Source organism: Pagrus major, chromosome 6, assembly GCF_040436345.1.
Source record: "Pagrus major chromosome 6, Pma_NU_1.0".
Lineage (NCBI taxonomy): Eukaryota > Metazoa > Chordata > Actinopteri > Spariformes > Sparidae > Pagrus > Pagrus major.
In genome coordinates, this window is record NC_133220.1 from 20,634,378 (window position 1) to 20,656,611 (window position 22,234).

At 41.0% G+C, this 22,234-nt stretch overlaps 1 protein-coding gene across 1 annotated transcript; it reads left to right on the forward strand.

Moving 5' to 3' along the window:
* The first annotated feature begins 3,185 nt into the window (after window positions 1-3,185).
* On the forward strand, window positions 3,186-11,725 carry gata2b (GATA binding protein 2b). Its single transcript, XM_073468569.1, has 5 exons — window positions 3,186-3,546; window positions 4,122-4,709; window positions 6,341-6,486; window positions 9,088-9,213; window positions 10,601-11,725. Exons 1-5 carry the CDS (start codon window positions 3,321-3,323, stop codon window positions 10,883-10,885), a joined length of 1,371 nt encoding a protein of 456 aa, XP_073324670.1. The 5' UTR covers window positions 3,186-3,320; the 3' UTR covers window positions 10,886-11,725.
* The last annotated feature ends 10,509 nt before the right edge of the window (window positions 11,726-22,234 follow it).

The window sequence follows — 22,234 nt, forward strand, 5'->3', positions numbered from 1 at the left end:
ATGGAAGTGGATGTTCGCCGCCGATAAGGTTTTTATCGCCACGCCAGATCAAAAGGGCTCACACTCAAAGCATGTGTATTTCCACATTATCATGCTGATGAGCTCTAATACTGCCACACTCGCCCCTCCGCTATGTTCTGCTGCTGTCTGCGCGCTCTATACGCTGGATTTCCTCTTAATGCTGTTTGAAAAGAAGCGTTTTCTCTGCGCAAATAATGACATGCAGGCCCTCACACCGCACACTGATCCATCCATCTCAGACCTGAAGTAGTGAAATAATTGTTTTAGTGAAGATATAAGATATAAGATATCAGATAGATAGATAGATAGATAGATAGATAGATAGATAGATAGATAGATAGATAGATAGATAGATTAGATCATCTCCATTTTTGGTTTATTTATTTTTCTTTACTTTAAAACCCTGTCATGTGCTTACCTTCAGGATTTTTCCATCACTCTCTCAGAATAACTCCACATCAACATCATTCTTGCGACTTTAACTTTAGCTGCAAGTTGATTAAAGAGAATAAATGAAGAGTTGAAGTTTCAGATATGTTTCACACCTTAGCAACACATCTACCAAACCTACCGACCAGGATGTCACTGAACACAGATTAGGCCACTGCCTAATGTGCAGGCAACCTCACACACACACACTCTAACCACACACAACCTGCCTGTTCTCAAGAATCTCGACTCCTGGACTCTGATCACAGTGATCGTAATTGTTGATTGTTCATATATTTGCCCATCAATGAAAAAAGAAATAATCTCAGATTCAGATTACGTTATATTTGTGTGTGCTGCAAAGTCAATGGCCTCATAGATGTTTTAAATGTTTTTGCATTTGGCAAATTGGGCATCATTTGATCATCATAACCCTTATTAAGACTTTAGTATTCACATTATAAGCTTAATTAATATTCAGAAAAGTTATTATTTGTGCACAAAATATGACTAAATCAGTCCACTGTCTCATTTCTGGACCGGTCTGATTTCCAGATTTAACAATCCAACTAAAAGGTCACACATGGTGGACAGTGAACTCCTCTTTTCTTATTAGGTTCATCCATTAAAGGGGCAGTCTGTAGTTTTGTAGAATAAATACAAACTCAGAATTTATTTTTTCCATAACTGAATAAACAAGCTGTTCTCAGAGGAAAATAAGGTCCCCAGAACACTGTTTGAAGCTCGAAAGGTGGCAGGGTCCGCCACATATAAACAAAGTAAAACAGCATGAAACTGTGTTATATTTTACCGTCATTTTGTTTGTTCAGTTTATTCAGTCATGAAAACTAGCAGAGTTTGTTTATGGAGTAAAAAAAATCTTCAGTCAATGAAGATCTTTCGCTTCTGATTAAAATTTCTTCCCCAAAACTACACAGTGGCCCTTTAACTGCGGATGTGCTTTAAGGCAACTCTTTATCTCGATCATTGAGCAGACAAAATGTCTGGATGGGTGTGTTTCTGCGAGAAGAATTTCCTCATTGAGGACATTTGAGTCTTATAATCTAATCTAATCTAATCTACTCTAATCTAATCTAATCTAATCTAATCTGATCTGTATATTCCACCTTGGTGACAGTTTGCCGCGCAGGCTCTCGTTGTTGGCCCATTCTTCGAAATCACAGCGGGGTCAGGAGGATGTACTTGATGTATTATTAATGTCGCCACAGTGTAAATATCAGTTGCAGTGTCCTTCCTCGAGTTCATCCGCTGAGACTGTAGCAGACTCTCCGGGCCGGGCAACCCCCGTCCCTATGTATGTGTGTGTGTGTGTGTGTGTGTGTTAGAAAAAAGTTCACGTCCTGATTCTGTGTTTTTTTCTTCTTCTTCTTCTTCTTCTTCTTCTCTAAGATGCAATGACGTCAGGACACGGCGTCAAGCAGGCGGCAGTGTCGGCCGGCCGGGGCTGCACGCGCTCCCTCTCCAATTATTGTCTGTCAATCATGCGCGAGGAGAGAAAGAGCGAGATAGAGAGAGAGAGAGAGAGGAAAACTAAAATACAGCCTAGAATAAACTTTTAGCCATTAAAAGACCAATAACAGAGGAGAGGAAGAAAAAAAGAGCAGTAACTCACTAAATAAAACTATAACGCAGCATGAAAAGATCTGGTTTCTTGATTTTAATGTAATTAAGTTTGTAGATAATTTAGCCCAAACACACACGTCATCGGATGTCGATTCAGGCTGCCTGAGCACAGTGGTACTTCAGACATCTGAGTGTTTTATTTAGAGGGCATTGCTGCTTATTTATGTCATTAATTAAAGTTTCCTGTGTGCAGCAGAGAGGCTGTTCATGTCTCCATACAGGCTAGATAAAAAGATGCAGTAAGGCTTAAAGACGCAGCTGTACTTCTTCTGCTGTTGTGTTAGTGACGATCTCATTTAAAATCTAATGTTTATGTGATTTAATTATCATCAGTAATGTGTCTGCATGTTGTTCCTGTGAGACCAATAATCACAAGATAGAAGAAAAGAAATAAATAAGCTATAAGAATGTTTGTTTACATCCTATTTATTCTAACTTCATAATGATTTTTCTGGGAATATGGTGATGAAACAATAAATCCCATAAAGTACAACAAAGTCACAACACAGCAGCCAGATTACGCCTCTCCAAATGAACATTGCATAAATATCTTAGTGATTTTCTGCGCTGGGGAACCGCCTCTGAGGTTTTGTTAGAGGTGTTGTGCAATTGGCTGAGTCCAACCTTTAATGGAGACTCCGCCTCAGAGCTTGACAAGCCTGCCCCGCGCTGTCAGCCACAGTTAGACGTGTTGCTTTAAGTCCCGGTGGACGCAGTTTACTCTGACAAACACCAGCCGAGAACTGGAGAGGACCTGCAGCAGCTGAAAGAGGACAAGACCGGGGACATTTTCCACAGAGACGCGACTGATCGGAGGCTGCGGATGAAATAATACTGGCAGAGGTAGGACGTGTTTATGTTGCTGTCATGCTGAGTGAGGATCTGAATGAGAGTTAGGAGAGAAAAGGCGCAGGGAGAGTGATGTGGTAGTAGATATAAGTGGGTGGAGATGTGTGTTTATTTTATTTACTTAAATCATTTTTGTGCATCACCGCAGGAGCTGCTGCCTTTAAAATATTAACATGTGATGTTTGCTTGCTGCAGGTTTCCAGTGTCACACTCGATCTTCCAGGAGAAGAGAAGAGGTTTAAAGTCAGAGGAGGAGAAAAAAACTAAAAGCCCTCTACTGTAAATGGACACAGTGAAGATCTCATAAGGGACAAGTATTTCAGATCATCCCTGGATAATTCATTGACCGTATACGCGCGCTACACAGAGCCGCAGAGATGGATGTGGCTGCTGATCAGCCCCGCTGGATGCACCACCACGCCGTGCTGAACGGACAACACCCGGACTCCCACCACCCGGGCCTGGGCCACAACTACATGGAGCCCACGGCGCCGCTCCTGCCTCCAGATGAGGTGGATGTTTTCTTTAATCACCTGGACTCACAGGGGAACCCGTACTACCACAACTCCGCCAGGGCCAGGGTGTCCTACAGCCAAGCGCACGGTAAGATGGAGCCACTGGTGCAGGTTGAATAAAATGTATACAAGACAGAAAGTCACAGCTGGATTTATAGTTTATATCTCCTCTGAAAACGTGATTTAGTTTTTTCTTCTTGGTAACATTCAGGTCATTTATTCTATTTTAAGGCAATCAGAGTTAAACATCGTGAGAGTTTCTACAGTTTGAAACGTGAATTAAAATGTGAATTGTTTTCTAGCTTTGTCCTTAAATACATAGCTGGCACATGAGTCTGATAAAGTGGTTTGTTAATGTTGTGATGTTTTTGATTTTAAATTTAAAAGTGACACATTTACGCAAGTGAAAAAACGCAACATAGTTTGGGACTAAAAAACAGATATAAGGCAGATCTAAATGCATGTTTTAATTCAGGAAAATGCTGGTTTAATTATGGGAATTTGGGCTGCTTTGTTTACACGTTTAAGTCAGGTCAGAGTCCAGTGAATCAACAAGTCTCGCTTATTTTGCATCCAAGCGTGCGTGCCACAGCACACACCAGCATCTGAACCAGCCTGCCATCATTTATAATATAAATAATCTGCTTTTTCTTTATTTCCCAGCTCGTCTGACGGGGACTCAGGTCTGCCGGCCTCATCTCATCCACAGCCCGGGGATTTCGTGGCTGGACGGAGGGAAAGCAGCCCTGTCCGCTCACCACCACAACGCCTGGGCCGTGAGCCCCTTCAGCAAGCCGAGCCTGCACCACCACGGCTCCGCGTCCCCCGGCGGCCTCTCCGCCGTCTACCCGTGCGGCAGCAACTCCAACACGGTCTCCGCATCCTCGTTAACGCCGCCGTCCCACTCCAGCCCCCATCTGTACACTTTCCCCCCCACGCCTCCAAAGGACGTATCTCCGGACCCGGGGGCCGCGTCTCCCTCCGCCACCAGAATGGACGAGAAGGAATCTATCAAATACCAAGTATCGCTGGCGGAGGGGATGAAGATGGAGGGATCCAGTCCGCTGAGGAGCAGCCTGGCCTCCATGAGCGCGCAGACACCCTCCACCCACCACCCCATACCGACGTATCCGACCTACTCCCTCCCGGCGGCGCACGAGTACGGCAGCAGTCTGTTTCACCCCGGCAGCCTGCTGGGAGCTTCACACAGCTTCACCCAGAAGAACAAAGGCAAGACACGCTCCTGCACCGGTGAGTCCACTGGAGACACACCACGGATCAGCCACAGATTAAATATAAAACACATGAGAACATATTCACACAGTGATCTGACTTTAAAATGTGAGTTTATAACGGTCTTATCACAGGTCTGATCTCACGAGTCCAGTGGCAATTAAACTAAAATTAAAGGTAGTTACAGTCAGGCTCTTTAAAAGTAATTAAATATATATATTAAAATGTCCTATGGCACAGTGTTGTAGGTAATATTTGTTTATTTGGGTATAAAGGTGAGCTTATAGTGCAGCTTTGCATTGTTTCACACTGTTTGTTTTTAAATGTCACCTTTATAATTCACATATACATTTGTTAATATCCCCATAAGAGGATTATTTTACTATCACAACACATTTATTAAAAGTGAGGTCGTTGATTTATAAGATTATTATCACATAACTGTAAATGAGCCACAAAGAAAATAACTTATTTAATTTTTCCAGGAACATCTACCAATTAAACTTTATTTGACTCATGCAGCCTGTCATTGAGAATATTCTCCTGTTATTTGAGCACATTTATTGTTTTAGAATTTAAAAAGCCTGTGACAGTAATTTAATATATCCCAAATGTAATCAGATTACCATCTTTCTAAACGCAGTCAGCCTGTAAAAATGTGCAGATTGTGATTTGAGCATCATGCTTCTTTATAATTTAATAAATTGTATCAGAGTGATAATCTATAAAATATGAAAATACAATTTTTAAAACAATAACTGTTTTAGGAGGCCTGAGCCTAGCTGCACTGACAGTCCTCCAACACAGAGCCACTTTGATAATCCTCTTTTGTTAAGCGTGACTCTGTAATTACGTCTGATCTGGCTGCAGCAGCAGCAGCAGCAGCACAGTGATCTGGATCCAGCCCAGAGGTGTGAAAGGAAGATCCGCAGGTGCACAGAGCCAAAACCTCAGTATTTAGGCTAGGAGTCGCTTCTCTGTTACATAAGACATTAATACATTGTCCTGATTGTTATTTGATTACAGAGCAGGAGATTCCCATCTTAGCCCTGAGTGTGTGTAACCAGTTTATTAAGAGGAGGCTGACCTAAACTTGCCTGAAATAATATGTTTTTAAAGGAGTATTTTTATGACTTTATACTAAAAATCACAAGTTATATGACACTGATTGTAACATTTAATTCAACGTTTTTTTAATATAACATTGACATAAAAGTTGTGATCTTTAATGGTTGTTGGCGCAGCTCAAATCCACAAATTAATTTTGTTAAGTGGGATTAAATGGCTCTGCTTTTAAAAAATGAAATATACCGTATGTTTAACAGGACATTGAAGCATTGCTATTGAATCAATGGCTCTGGCTGTTTTGGTGCTTCTGCTGATGCAGCTGTAAAAGAGTTCTTGCATACTATATGTTATGTTATCTATATGCACTTTAATTTGCAATTGTTGGTATTGTTTGTAGAAGTGCATCGCTTAAAGCTCAAGAGAAAAACACATGTCCACACATGTATGCATCAAATGAACTCAGAAAAGTACCATTTTATGTAAATATTTAGCAGTTTGGAGACAATACACACGATCAAAAAGTGCAGGGGGTTTGTATTCTAGCTGTAAAGCTTCATAAATGTCTCTGTGTTCTCCATCAGAGGGCCGCGAGTGTGTAAACTGCGGAGCCACCTCCACGCCTCTGTGGAGACGTGACAGCACCGGACACTACCTGTGCAACGCCTGCGGGCTGTACCACAAGATGAACGGCCAGAACAGACCGCTCATCAAACCCAAACGCAGACTGGTGAGTCCCATGAGTGTATATAAGAGTGTGTGTGTGTGTGTGTGTGTGCGTGTGTGTTTGTGTTGAGGAGGCGGCAGTAAATAACATGAGTGTAAGGTGGAGGCTGAGGAGGAGGGGGAGGAGGTACAATTCCAGGAAAGTTATATTTTCCCAATCAGTTTCCAGGAATTGTGTTCCTCGCTCACCTCTCGCTCCTTCAGCTCAGGTTGTTAGCAGACTGGGACCATCTGTGTTGTTTCTGTTATCATTATTACTCCAACTCCTGATACTGTCATTGATAGCAGGACCACAGCCTCGTCCCTCACTGACAGTTTGTGGCTAATAATGCTGCTGTGTTTTGTAAGATGTGTGGGTTTGTTTTTGGCAGCAGAGCATCATCATCCAGGCAAAACCATGCATCTCAAATTTGGTGATTTTTGAGTTTTTCAAATAAACTGAATGATTTAGTGTTCTTCTTCTCAGACTATAATAAGCCATTAGGAGAGTAAGTGGATTATGTGAAAATGTTACGTCACAAAGCTGTTTTTAACCCTGACATTTCAGAGATAACGTGGTTTTCAAAGGACAGTGAGAGTCTGTCTCAGGGTTAGAGGGACAAAGCGGCTTTGGAGTTGGTTAAAGTCAGATATTTCCCATCATGACCAGCTGCAAACATCAGTGGTTTTAGGAGTACAACTTCATGTCACGCTCATCCTACAAAGAACCTTTAAACTGTGTAAACACACAAGTCAGTTTAGTTTTAAAAGGATTCATAATTTTACAAGGTGAAATATAATTTTAATTAAATACTTGAAAGCCGGGCATCAAATAAGCTAAAAATTCTGTCATTGCATGATTATTTTTTTTAACTTTGTTAAAATAATAATAATTATTCCTACTAGATGATAATATTTATAATAATTTCAAAATAAAGCAGTATATTTAGAGCCTCAGTGTGTTTGTGTGAGGCAGCTAAATGAAGACAGTTAACACACACTGCTCATTAAATCAGCAGGATAACACCCGACTCATAGAAATGTTTTTCTTTAATTGTTTTATTTTGAAGGGACCTTGGACAGAGACAGCAGGTCTTAAAAGCAAAAGTAAAAGTGTTTTTTTATTTTTATGAAAGCAGCGTTTGTATGGTCAAAGACGCATTATTTACCGTAACCTAACATATAAACGCACGACAAAAGTGCGCAATTTCACACTCAATTAAGGCAGACAGGTCAGTAGAGAAATGTCTACCCGGTAAGAAGTTACCCAGAATTCAAAATAGATTGTTTTGTGATCATTTAGAGTCCACCGTAGATTACTTTGAGTAATAAAAGTATATTTTATTCACCTGATCAGATTCTGTTTTTGCGCATGTTGAGTCTGCATCGCTGCGTCAAAACAAGTCTAAATGTGCCCGCACTGACCCGAGGAGCACGTATAACTCTGCCCCACACTGAATATACGAGCATTTATTCCTGCGTCGTCTCGCTACAGCAGCACACATTCAGCCGTATGTCAGGACTGGTTTCCGTGTGGCTCGGCCGGAGCTCGCAGCTCTCCACAGCGTCTTGCGCTCAGCTGCAGCAGCAGCAGCCTCCAGTTGTTTCCTATCCGGATATCTGACCGGTCCAGATAAAGCTGCGGGGCCAGCGCCTGTTTCCTCCTGCGGCCTCCTGACTACAGGACCCGGAGCTCACTTCATAGCGGTCAAGCTCGCCACCACAGAGAAAGTGTACAGCACAGGGAGCATTAAAAAAAACAGAGGGTCATTTTGGAAAGTCATGGATGCTGATGAAACAGGGCAGCAACCATGGAAACTGTTAAGTAGGCCTGTTAACAGAAGAAAAAAAAGAAAAGCAATAATCATGGAAAATAATTGTGTTTTTATATAATAGCCTACACATATTTTTTATATGTGTTATTTTGAGGGTGCAGATTAATGTATGAATTTATTGTTGAATTAGTTAAATGCATGAAATAGTCAGGTGTGAAAAACTGGGATTGAGACTCTGACTGTCAGAGCTTCTTAGTCGTCATTTTCAACTAAGTAGCTACAGAGCTTTGTTCATTGAATTTAGCATTTGTAATAACAAATGTAATGTATCAGATTAACTCTCCTCATGTGACACAGACATCTTTGCTTGAAATCTGCAGGCAAAACATTGTGGTAACTCCCACAAACTGAATATGTCACATAGGTGAGCACACAAAAATTTGTCACTGGACAGAAAATGAATCTTAAAGGAACAATAGAAAAATATTTACTGGTTGTAGCCTCTTAAATGTGATTATTTTCTGTTTTTTGATAGTAAACTGAATATTCTGGGGTTTCGTGATCTGAAAAGTGTCACTATGGTCTCTGGGAAATTGTGATGTGTGTTTTTAACAATTTCTGAAGTGTTATAAAACAAATCATTAATTCATTAAGTGAAAAAAATTATCTGTGGATTAATTGATAATGAAATTATTGTCAGTTGTGGCCTTTATGTCATGAAACAGTTCAATTCAAGAGATTAGAAACTTTAACTACAACTGACTTATGTTCTTGAATGTTTCCTCAAACTAACCTCTGCTGTCTTGTTTGTATGACCTCTAATCAAAACTTAATCCACCTTTTCTCCTCAGTCTGCTGCCAGACGAGCAGGCACCTGTTGTGCTAACTGTCAGACGACCACCACCACACTCTGGCGGCGCAATGCAAATGGGGACCCAGTGTGCAATGCCTGCGGCCTCTACTATAAACTGCACAACGTAAGTCTTTGACTGCTGATTGCCACGTTGGGCCCGCACAAAGCCTGCAGGGTCAAGTAGACGGGAAGTAGGCAGGCAGGTTACACTGATTGTTGAGGGATAAGAGAGAGGGAGAGAGAGAGAGAGAGAGAGAGAGGGTGAGGGTTGTTTTACTCTCAGACACTGTTGGACTCGTTGGTGTTTTCTTTCTTTGTGCTTTATTGTTTCCATGGTAGGCGTAATCCCCTCGAGAGTCACAATGGTGGGACTGTTGTTGAGTGGGACTGCCATAAGGCCAGTCTCCTTATGAATAGCATTAAGACTGGAGGCATCAACACGGGGATGTATATTTTCAAAGGATGAATCAGATTAAATGCTGTATTTTTCTTATTGTCAACAAATCTTTTAAAACCAATATGAATTTATAAAGTTGTCTATGTAGCCAAAGCCTTTTACACCTCATTCCTCTGTGTCATAGAGCGCCATTGTTGTCCAAAAACACATCAGTTAGCTACACAGTTACACAAGAAATACTCACAAGGGCGCTAAATGTGTATTAATCCGCAGCTGAAAATAGTCCCCGGAAATTTGCTTTCTTTACTCCTATTTGAGTAACGTGTGCTAAAAACTACAGTGCCCAGCTGTCAGAGACAATTATTCAACCTTTTTTACATATACTTGGAATACATTGTTCGATTTACATCCTTAGTAGTAACCAATAGGCCACAGACATGATGAGGAAGTATGAAAGTATCATCCCAGTCGCCAGGATAAATGTTGGCAATGTACGTTTCTACAAAACCACTGATATGTAGCAACTTTACATTTTTTTCAATTTTGTGCTTATGCTCTGTGTAGGTTTCGGCACAAAAACCACTTGGTTAAGGTTAGGAAAAGATCATGTTTTGGCTTAAATGACTGGAGATGTCCCAGCCTCATGTCAAAATTATGTTTTTTTGTCATGCTTATAAATGTTGAAACGCTGGTCCCGAGTCAGAAATATCCAGTGGTTTCACACGTACTAATGTTGAAACCTTCAGACATGAAAGCTGGGTCAAAAACATGTAATATGAACGTAATATGAGACATTTGTAAAAATGTCAAAATGGTACGTATCTTATGACATGTACAAATGTGAATGCATCAGTGGTTTGCAGGAATGATAACTGCCAGCATTTTATCCAGGCGAATGGGCTGAAAGTATTGAGGGAAGGACCGATGCATAGTTAGTTGGTCTTTTCATACCAACAAAAATAGAGAATATTGCTTTTCTTATCCATTAAGGAATTACCAAACTTAATACATAATACAATACATTCCATGTTTTAAAATGTATTTGATAACATTTTCATAAAATTCATGTTTCTGAGTTTGAACTTCCCCTACTCACTTTTTCCTCTCTACACAGGTGAACAGACCTCTCACCATGAAAAAGGAGGGGATACAGACACGTAACCGAAAGATGTCCAACAAATCCAAAAAGAGCAAGCGGTGCAGCGATAGCTACGAGGAGTTCTCCAAGAGCCTGCACGACAAGAGCTCTCCCTTCAGTGCCGCCTCTCTGGCCGGACACATGTCCATGGGCCACTTGCCACCTTTCAGCCACGCTGGACACATGCTCCCCACACCCACCCCGATACACCCTTCCTTTGGGCACCCCCACCACTCTAACATGGTGACGGCCATGAGCTGAGGGGGCGAGGAGAGGGGGTAACATGTAGGAACGCTGTGAACCTGAGATGAGGGTCTCACTAGAGGAGACTGTGTACAATGTTACAGACACGCAGTTTGTGGTGTCTTCATCTTTGATTGTCTCTTGATTGATTATGCCCATGGTATGTTGGCGACCAGGTGTATCGTGGGAGGAAAGGACATTTTTTACTCCTTATCTATAGGTACCTATTTTGATGGAGGAAGATATTCTGCTTCCTGTCGACCAGGCACACTCATGTAAACGTCATTGCACCTCATAGTTATTTCCCCGCTGACAGCCTGACTGAAGGCGGTGTGGTTCAGTATGTGCCGAACAGGTTTATAGTAACTGTGAATATTGTAAATGTGTGAGAGCGAAGGGGACGTCCCAGACAGAGCAAACCTCCTTCACGACATTAAATGAAAAATATGCTGGATTTTTTTTTTCTCTCATGGACACTTTTAAAGGAATTTTCAAAAAAAGAAAACAAGCAAACAAAAAAAGGTTTATGAATTTTAATTTGACACTGTTTATTGTAATTATTGTGATTATAATTATTATTGTTATTCAGATAATTTATTTTCACTGCCTTTGTCCTCTTTTACTATATCACCTGAATCATAATATGGATACTGTTATCCCAGTTATGAATATATTTTTAGCTGAAGCGCTTTCTCTGAGCTGGTCAACATTTATACTCGTAAGAAATAAAGAGATCAAGTTCATTATTCCATCTGCTCCTTCTATTCAATATCCAATATTCAATGTTTAAGTCATCATAATAAGGACAGATACAGAAATTCATACTGCTGATTGTGCTGTCCTCTGAGCCTCACAGGGACAAGGTATCACGCTGAAACACAAGATTGTATGTCTTACATATACAAATGTCTCTCTTACTTAACGCACTATTAGACGTTTAATTAATAATTAAAAGCTACAACACCTATTTGTTTCTTTGTACCATTATAACAACTCTCCTGTGTCTACCATCTGTGCATCAACTGCTCTGATGCTTATCTCCGCAGTGACAGATTGAAGGAACAGAGATGAGAAGATTGATACCACTCTCATGCCTGTCTGGTAAATATGAAGCAACAGCTGGTTAGCTTAGCTTAGCATAAAGACTGGAAGCAGTGAAAGAGCTAGCCTGGCTCTGTCAAGAAGTTACAAAATCCAGAAACCCACGAACCCCCCTAAAACCAGAACATGTCATTTAAATTTTTTTTATATGTATGGATTGAAAAAAAAGGACTTTATCTTCGAAAGGAGCCCGGCTAGTTGTTTCCAGTCATCATGCTAAGCTAAGCTAACTGCCACCTGGCTGTAGCTCCATACTTCTATAACAAAACTGATGTTTTCATCTAAATCGCTGCCAGAAAGAATTAAAGGTGAGATACGTAAGAATTGGCCACCTGTCGAATTCATAGTCCAAACAAATATGGGGCAACATATCAGCAGAGTAACTGCTAGTTGCTGCTAACCGCTAGCTAGTAAGCTCAGTTAGCCATGCAGCTAGTGGTTCTATTATCCTCCATACTGGAAGCCACTTTACCATGTGAGGAACATCTTTGCAGCTGAACGAGGGGGAAATTCTCTGTACAGTTCAACTTTCCATCAGCCTCTCTATCATGACTTTTGATCTGTCTAACATCCTGCCAGCGTCAGAGAGTTTATGCTTGCTATTTGTCACCTGACACAAATAGCTGAGAATCCGGTGGCCACTGCATACTGTTCATAATAAAGACACCATATAAACCTGGCAGTGACGACTGAAGAAACTTATTTCCCTTTGGATTCTACAAACTTAAACTTTGATAAGACAAAGAAAAAACACTTTAACATCTTAACAAGCTGTGATGATAGTTACAGTATCTATTAAACCAGTGGTTCTTAAACTGACACAAATTAGACCGACGGACCCCATTTGACAAGAATTTGTCCCAAGGTCCTTCATCTGATAAGGATTTTGCTTGAAGATGTTTTATCACAGAAAGCGTGTGAGAAACACGCCCGAACTAGTCCTAAATTCTGTTACTGTGTTGTTTATGGTTGGAATTATAGTGAAAATAAATTATTCCTTGTTTTTCTAGATAATTTTTGCAGTTATTTCAAACAGTAAAGTATCGAGTTCAAGTTACCCATCTAACCCTGGTTGGCATGAACTGCCACTCTAATAACAGGTTACTTCAGAGAGCAGTGGAGATTAGTGGGCCATATGTTACCACAATCCCTGTTGCATCTGCTCATTGGATAATACTCTTATGAAATTGGCCTTCTCATTATCAGTCTGTTACATGATGTTATATAATTACAGTGATATAAGACATCCTCTTTTACACACTGACCCTTTTACTATAAATATTACGTCACTGCTTACCATGTTACGTACAGTATGTTTTAGAGTTGTGAATGAAATGAAAGTCATCTTACTGATATTTATTTTCTCTAGTCTTTATTTGCAAGTTTGGCATTGGGGTAATTCAAAAGTAATGGAAAGAAATATAGTTACATTACTTTAAAATTGTGATACTTGGATTATGTTACTGACTACATTTTTGTGAGCAGGTAATAAGTAGCTGTATTGGATAACATGTTTAAAGTAAAGCCTCCCAACCCTGGTTTTAAAATATTACTTTGGTAAAAGTGAAAGTAACCTATATGAAAAGTAGTTGAGTAAAAGTCTTAAAGTATCTGATATTAAATGTACTGAAGTATCAAAAGTACATTTCTGCCAATAAATGAACTTAAGTATCAAAGTAAAAGTGAATCTTTCATATATTTTCATATCGGCTCTGATATCCAACATTTCTTTTGATTATCAGAATCAGTGTTGTTCTTTATCCAATTGCAGATAAAAGAAATTAATTTAAAAATGCAATACTCTGGTTCTGATGCAGCACGCAATCTTCAAAGTAACTTGTAACTAAAGTTAATAAATAAATGAGGTGGAGTGGAGTAGAAAATGCAAATACTCAAGTAAATCACAAGTACTTCAAAATTGTACTTGAGTGAAAGTATTTAGTTACATTCCATCACAGGTAATTAATCACAGTGAACATCACGTCTGCTTTAGGATCAAAGGAACCATCTTTAAATCACATTTTTAATTGTATAACCTCGTGACAATATTTGGCACTCTTACACAATAAGGTGCATTCAATGTGAGACATCGTCCATCTCAAGCAGGTTTAAAGCCTGTGAATGAGGGTCTTATAACCAGGATAACATGGAAACCACTGAAACCCTGGATAGTAATCTTTTGAAGTTGGAAATTAATGAGCAGTAATGTAAACCAGACAGTCGATGAGTTTAAATGAGGTAAAAACAAACAAAAACAACCTCAAAGTCTGGTCTCGTGATGCAGATCTGAGCTCCTCAGAAGGTTGTTTGTGGCCCAAGGCTGCAGCAGTGAGCCTTGAGATGACACACACTTTTAAAGGTCAACCCAAGTGCAGCATGAAGCCTCCTCTTAAGACTTCCCTGACCTCTCACCCTGGAAGCACTTACTCTGTCATTCTTCCTGGCCCTCCCAGGCTGTGCTTGGACTTATTCACTTTTAAAATGTCACGCCCTCACTGAAAATATGAGCAAAAGAAGGAGACTTTTCCCATAAAGAGGAGATAAAAAGCAGTCAGGTTTTAAGAGGAAAGTCTTTTCGAGGTTGAAGCTTTCTGAGGACGTTTGTAGAGGAGGAGTTTGGGGACTGGGTGGGCTTCTTGAATCAGCTTACCAGTGAGATCCCACCTCCTTAGACCGTTTGTTTTTCTACTAAACTCAATTCATGGAATCAAAAACAGGGCCAGGAGTGACTTCAGAGGGAGTGAGTTAGCAGGGAGATGGTGATAAAGGAGATGAAAGAGGCTAGGAGCAGAGATTTATCCAGCCTGGATCCTCAGATGGCAAAGTTAAGAATATATACATGAAAGAGCTCCTACTGAACTGAAAGACAGGAAGTAGTTTTTAAACACAAGTTAAGAAATCATAATTTAGTACTATTCTGGATCCTCCGGCTGATCCCAGTTGTAGTGAAGATGATCCTATAAGTTGGGGTGAGACACTGCACCCGTGGAGGACCAGGGGATGTGAGATGTGTTCAATCTGCATCAACAAGACTCATCTGGGACGAGCTTTGGTGAGATCAGGGTTTGACACACAAAGGTGTTGTCTCTGCTGGGATCTCAAGAGGAGTGAAATGCACAACAAACAAACTGAGAGCACAGAATAAAGAGAGATCAGTGATCAGTGATATAATCTACTGTGTCCCAGAGGAGAAGTGAATGACGCCTCACTACATAACTTCATATCCAGAGACACACTGACATACTCTCACTGAGTCTGAACATGAGTGTGGAAACAGAGAGAAAGTACAGAGACTTCTATTAAATGCCTTAAAGTAGGAGATACCTTAACATAAACCGAATAAAGTCAGATAAAACTTCCAGGAACAAAACAAAATGGGAAAGAAAGACTAACAGCAAACAATTATTAGGATAAATTATGACAAAAAGGAAAAATCTGGGCACATGAATCCTCATGTGACTATGCTGGAGCAGGGATGCACACCAGAGACACACTGTACAGGCAGGCACACATGGTGACTGCAGGCCGGGCTCCACAGAAAAGGTAAAACATGCTGACACACAGTGCATTCTCTCTGAAAGTGGGACACCCTCCAACCACCCGATCCACAACCACTGACAAGTCCCTTTCAAACTGCTTTTCTTCTCCTGTCTGAGGCAGACAAATTCATCCCTCTTGTCTCCAAACAATCACCTCTTTTCTTCTGCCGGTTGCACCAATGAAAGAAGGAGGGAGGGTCCAGGAGAGGAGAAATACATCTGCCCCACAGAGCTACACTGTAGGCACTACGCTAACGTCCTGTGTGTTAGGGCCCCTGGGACTGGGCGTCTGGGCCCCACTATCTTATAACACAGTTGACAAAAAGCCCAGGGCTCAGCCCTCAGGAAATCTGAGAGGCGGGGTATCTAGGCCGGGAGGGCAGGAAAGAGGGAAGGAGGGACAAAACATCTCAGGTACGTTGCATCTACGCTGGCCCATATTTGTCTGGACGCCTTGCTTCAAATAAAGCAGTTTGAATAACTTGTGCAAAGACAACGTAGAAAAACTTGTTTGTACCTGTCCCAAATGGCCACACTCGAATACGGGGCTAAAAGCCTGCTGCCACAAGTCAAATCTCCATCCAGATTTCCACCGAATTTCTAGAAAAGTGGCTAACCAAAACTAACCCCTTGTTTCCACTGGGCACTCCATGCAGCTTAATATCTCACCAGGAGTGTTTCACAAATGGAGCGTCAAGCCTGTCTGATATTGTTGACTTGAATTGTGTTTATTTCAGAATTTTTCCTTGATTTTGTGCTTCTACCGTGGATGAGTAGGCTACGTAGTTAAATTGTTTGTTTTTTTGTCTGTTCTTAGCATGATCCCAAGTCTGCACAGGGTGTTTTATTTTGAAAATTGACAGGAACTTTGATTCCACTGGGCAGCCATTCTGCTCTGTACAGCTCTGTGAGGCTGTCCAATGCTTTTTAAACTTAATACTAACATCAACATGCTAACATGCTCACCATGATAGCACTAACGTTTTATGTATAATGTTTACCATGTTTACCATCGTAGTGTAGGGTGGTAGCATCATGCTAACATCTGCTGCTAAGCTCTAAAGACAAAGTACAACAGAGGATGATGGGAATGTCATTCGTTTTGCAGCTTTTTATTTGATCATAAATCTATCCCATGGTTAAAATTGATCGATTAATCTATAGACAGACAATGTGCATCTTCTCAAATATGAGGATTTTCTACTCATCTTTGTGGGATGTTAAACTGTTTATCTTTGGATCACAATTTGAGGACGTCACTTCGGGCTGTAGGAAATTGTGAAGGGCATCTTTCAACCGTTTTAAAGACCTAACGATTAATCAATTAATCAAGAAAATCATCTGCAAATTACTTGTTAAGGAAAATATCTGTTAGTTGCATTTCACACACTTTTCGAAGAATGAAAAGATACTGATGCCTTCAGGTTCGGGGGTAACTTACTAATTTGTCAGCCAATACATTTATTGTTAGTGAATCCAAATAATGAGACAGAATTATACATGATATTTATCGGGGGAAGTCATTCAGTCTTTTGCTCACTGACACTTCAGCAGAGAGGAATCTGTGCGTCACTGCACACATGTAGACACACACACCAACAACACACTCACCGAAGACTTTGCTAATCTCCCTCATTGTGTTTCATGAGTGTGTGTGAGGAGAGAGGACATGGACAACAATGTTACGCTGGCACCTGAGGCTTCTCTGGACGCCGTCGCTCCCGGGCGTCAAGGGATTTAACTGTTTTATTTTGCTGTTTTATCACATCAGTGGAGCGTCGTCCCTTGTCCACACCCTTTCAATACTATTCACTGTTTTGTCTTTCGCTTTCACTCCAGTGCCACGAGACACATCTCCAGCTGGCAGCATCCAACAGAAACATCTTCCTTTGCTGTCAACTTTCACTTCAGTTTAGTCGTGTTCACTTGAGAGATGATTAAGAGAGTAGAGATAATCACTGTTAGAGATTTGTGCTGGAGGCCAAGTGTCTCTACTGTTAATGTCGCCTCTCAGCTAACCTTTCAGTGACCTGCCGCAGAAGCGCAGAAAGAGAGAACAAGATGAAAAAGAGAAACATGTAGCTACTAATGAGATAGTTGTTGCGGCGAACAATAACAATAAAACAGTCAGAGAAGGGAAGACACGCTGAAAGACGAACAAGGAAAACTGTGAGAGGAATAACAACGAGTTTGTAAAAGGAGGACGAGTGCGTCTGGAGCTTTTACTTGTTGATTTAAGTGATCAGGTTGTCTTGAGCAGAGCTGAGCAACATTAGAGTCTCAGTATTGAACTCAGCCGCAGCGTACAGCTCATATGTTGCAACCCCAGCGATTTCTTACAGCACTCACCTCCCCCCGGCAGATCACAGCTCTGATATCTCACTCAGAGCACTGGAAATGACTGCAGTCAAAACTGATAATGAGCTAAATATGCAAAACCGGACATGCACGCACCCACCCACACATTCACAAGATTACACACACAAATCCATAAAGCTTTGATTCTTCCTCATAAGACTTTGATCGCAAACGTATCCCAATGTGACACGCGTGCTGCTATCTCCTTCTTGTTCCTCACAACTCACTTTCTTCTCACTTCTTCACTTGTTTTTTTTAAATTTGAGCTGATTGCCTTTTTGACAAGTGCACATCCTATCACCCTCCACCATCAAGCTGCCTTTCATTTCCTCTCCTTTTTATTGCTTTCTCTCTTTTTTTTTTTTATAATTTGTGTGGTTTTGCCTCTTTAACCCTTCCACCTCCCTGCTGAGCACCGCTGTGTCTGACTTGGATAGACTTGTTCTGTACTATCATACACAAAAATTATGAACCTAATTTTTCTCATGTTTTATCATCAGATCCACGCAGGCGATCTCGTTGCTTCACAAGAACAGCGTGGTTTTCTGTGACGAGGAGACACATCTTTCACACACTTAGGTGGGGCGAGGGATGGAAATCGGGCCAAGAGAAACTGGAGACATGGAGGTGAGCACTGAGAGAAAAAGAGGCAGTAAAAAAAAGAAAAGAAAGTGACAGACATGGATCCGCCTCACCTGTAGCTTCTGCTGCTGTTTGAGCGCCATTTATAACCCAGCAGACCCCCCACCCCCACCCCCACCCGCTGCACTGTCCCACCACAACCCTCTGTAACCATTTCTACACGGCCTCCAGCAGCTTCTTCACATCTTTGATTTCACTGCTATTGTTGCGGTGGCCACAACACCCTGTTGCATTGTCCTTTATACAGCCCTGATATAATGAGGCTGTTTTGTCACCTGCAGGAGAGCCATTTTGTGCCGACAGAAATCACTGCAGGCACTGAACAGCTTAATGAGCCAGTCGACAATGTGTGTGTCTCCTAAACAGTTTAACCCCAATAAAAAGTCACTCACTCATATGCCGGCCTGTGAATACACACACACACACACACACACACACACACACACACACACACACTCTCTTATTTTCTTAAGACAAATAAATAAAATATAAAAAAAGTCTGTGGAATTATATTTGTAGGTACATTTTGAGTTCTGTACATTTAGGAGCAAAATGTTTCTCACACAAAAATTAATTTGAGTAAACAAATTAGAGTGTGTATATATCGATCGTACTCCATAAATTCACATAAACACACTTGCAGTAACGGTTGAAGACAGCAGTTAATCTAATTACTACCCGATTTATGTTCACTTCAAAGGTTTTTTCACATGAGGAGAAGTGCTACTTTTTTAGTGAATGGTGTGCATACGAAGCGCAGGACTTTGACATAATAGACACACATCTCTAATCTTTCCCTTAACCTCAGCCAAGTCCTATCAATGCCTCAACATAACCATGAAAGACCTATAAGGTGTAATTGGTTAGATATGGCCAAAAGTCTTTGCTATCTTTGGCCGTAGCTAGCTGCTGTTAGCTAGTTAGCTCACCTAGCTGTGGAGCTAGTGGCCTTATAGGTTGACTGGAGTTTGGCTGGACTGCGATGACCAATCACAGGAGGAATCATAGAGGGCAACCGGTATCAGCCACCTCCCAGTGAACACAGCTGGACACCAGACAGGGACTGAGCACAGCCTCTGAGACCGACAGATCCCAGTTTGGTGGAGAAGGTAGAGGCATGAAGCAGCAGTCAGAATATTTTCTGTGAATTGAGGATTTATTTCAACCAAACCAGAGGTGATCATGGAAAGACAAACCAAGACTGTTTTGTTTTATTTTGTTTATGTTGCATTTGAATGAAGTGTGTCCTTAGATAAGTTAATGACGCATTTAAGCTCGTCTTAGTTGTACAGTTGTATTTTTCTGTTTGATAAGGAAAGTAGTTCTAAAAATATTTTTCAGTAGACATCTGCAACACAATACAAAGAGGTCTTTGACGTAACGTCAACACTGTTGTTTCATCACATTGTTAGTTCATTTTTTGTTTTCACAATAATCCAGCCATATCTCACATAATGCCCCTTTATTAATCATGTTAACATTGCAACAAGCAGTTATTGCAAGAGCAGATATTATAGGAACATTTTAAGTGAAAGTTACCAAAACATTGTATATATAAATGAATGTTTTCTTGTGATGTTGATAAAAAAATGTGTTTTTCTCAAAATGCACACTATTTACCGTTTCAAAATGGTGGAATATAAATGTTATATCGAGGAAAAGGTTGTTTTTTTTGGGGTGGGGGGTGTTAAAGAGCCAGATCTGGGGTTCATCAGCTAACAAACAAACAAATATCAGGAGTTTTTACTCTTTCTCCTTCAGTCTATCGAGCTCTCAGTGCATCTGAAGCCTTTTCACATTCAAGTCCTTCTTTGGGTTTGTTCTCCTGTCCTGCTGATGAGCGAGTTAGATAGCATCCGAGTGGCCTCCCTCCACACTGTGCCACCACACCACGACAAGGGTCGAGTGGGGGTTTGGAGACTGGTTTTAGTACAATGTTTTTACTGTGTAGCGGGCAGACCTCAGCCATTGTGAGGGTCTGGAGTCAATGTGGGCCCAAGCTTAGTCAGTTACATCAGACTGAGTCTGGAGACTTTGACCTTTAGAATTACAGATAATCACACACACACAAAAACCAATGTCAAACACTGATAGGACAGTATACCAATAAGAAATCTCTCCACTGTATGCAGAGACACTCTGTGAGTTACAGCCACACGTCGATCATGTGAACACAGATATTCATTGGGAGATTCTCACACAGTCATCCTGCTGTACAGAGTGTAAGGAAATCCACCTCTCTCCTCTAAACTGGATCTTTTGTGAAATAAACATGATCAAACTGCTCGCTTACACCCTCTCATTGTGCTTTTTATTGTCATTTAAGAAAATACTTCCTTATGAACCACTGCCCCGGGACACATACGAGGACAATGCCACTCAGATTGCTGTGACATCGCAGCCGAGGAGCTGCGGCACAATCGCTGTGGATTGAGTGACGCTGTGAGGTTATTAGTCCATGTTCTGAAACCTCACCCTGCTCACCTTCTTTGCTCGTCTCCGCCTATAAATTACACGTTGTGCTGCACTGTATTCCTGTTACATTTGCATGAGTGCCTTAGATACACTGTAAACTAGAGTCACTGTACATTGTATGCCCTGCTTTTCATTCAAACTGAATGAAAAGGTTTGAAAAAAGAGCTGCAAAACATGAAATGCAGAACTTGTGTTTTGGTGTTTTCATCAGAAGTGAAAATAAATTAACCTGAACTCTTCTGTGTGCTTCAGACTCAAAAATCAATATTTAATCTTTCACTAAAGAAGATTTTTGTTGAAGCACTGCAATCCGAAACTTTTTAAAAGGCAAAACGAGGAGGATAATTAATTTAACTTTGACTTTGACGCTTTAAGGGTTTGCCTACATTACACAGCGTTGCTTTAATTGCCTTACCATGTATGCACACTGGCCTGCTTCGCCTTTCTGTTTCCCTCCCAGCAACGTTATCTGCTTTCTTTATAAGCAGTAAGTTTTATAAAAAAACCACACCTTGTGTTAACATTTTTTCACTTCATAAGAGTAGGTGAGCCACATGTGGAGGAAGCTTGTTGTTAATAATGGAGCAGATCAAAACCACCGTGCACCAAATTACACTGCAACAACCAGGTACACCGACAAAAGTTTTTACAAAACAACAGCATAAGTAGGCTTACATTAATTACGAGAGGTCGCATCACAATGCCTCGTTTACAGGAGGGATGTCGTAACAGAGAGCGTCTCTCCCTCTGCAATGCATGTGTGATTGACAGAAGACGGGAGAGCAAGGGCTGATTGTCACTTAGTTAATCGATCGTGGATGGCGTCGTTCTCTTGGACAGATAAAAATACAAAATATGCACTCTCTCTCTCTCTTTTAATGTATATTTTTGGCCTTTTCATGGCTTTATTGAAAGGACAGCATTGAGGGATGACAGGAAACGGGATGAGAGAGAGGGGGGTTGACATGCAGCAAAGGGCCACAGGTTGGACTCTAACCCTGGGCCCATGCAGCGACAAGTTCCTCTGTACGTGGGACGCTCGCTCTACCAACTGAGCTGAAAGACACAAAACTTCTCCATGAAGCCAAGAGGACTTGCAGAGTTGAGTAATGATTATCTGTTATTATGACTTATCACTTCACATATGAAAATATTGATTACTGCATCTTTAAGTTAAATTATAAGAATTACACAAATTGTCCATACACTACATTTTCAAAGTGTATGGCGTGCCGCATTTTTTCTTTTCTTT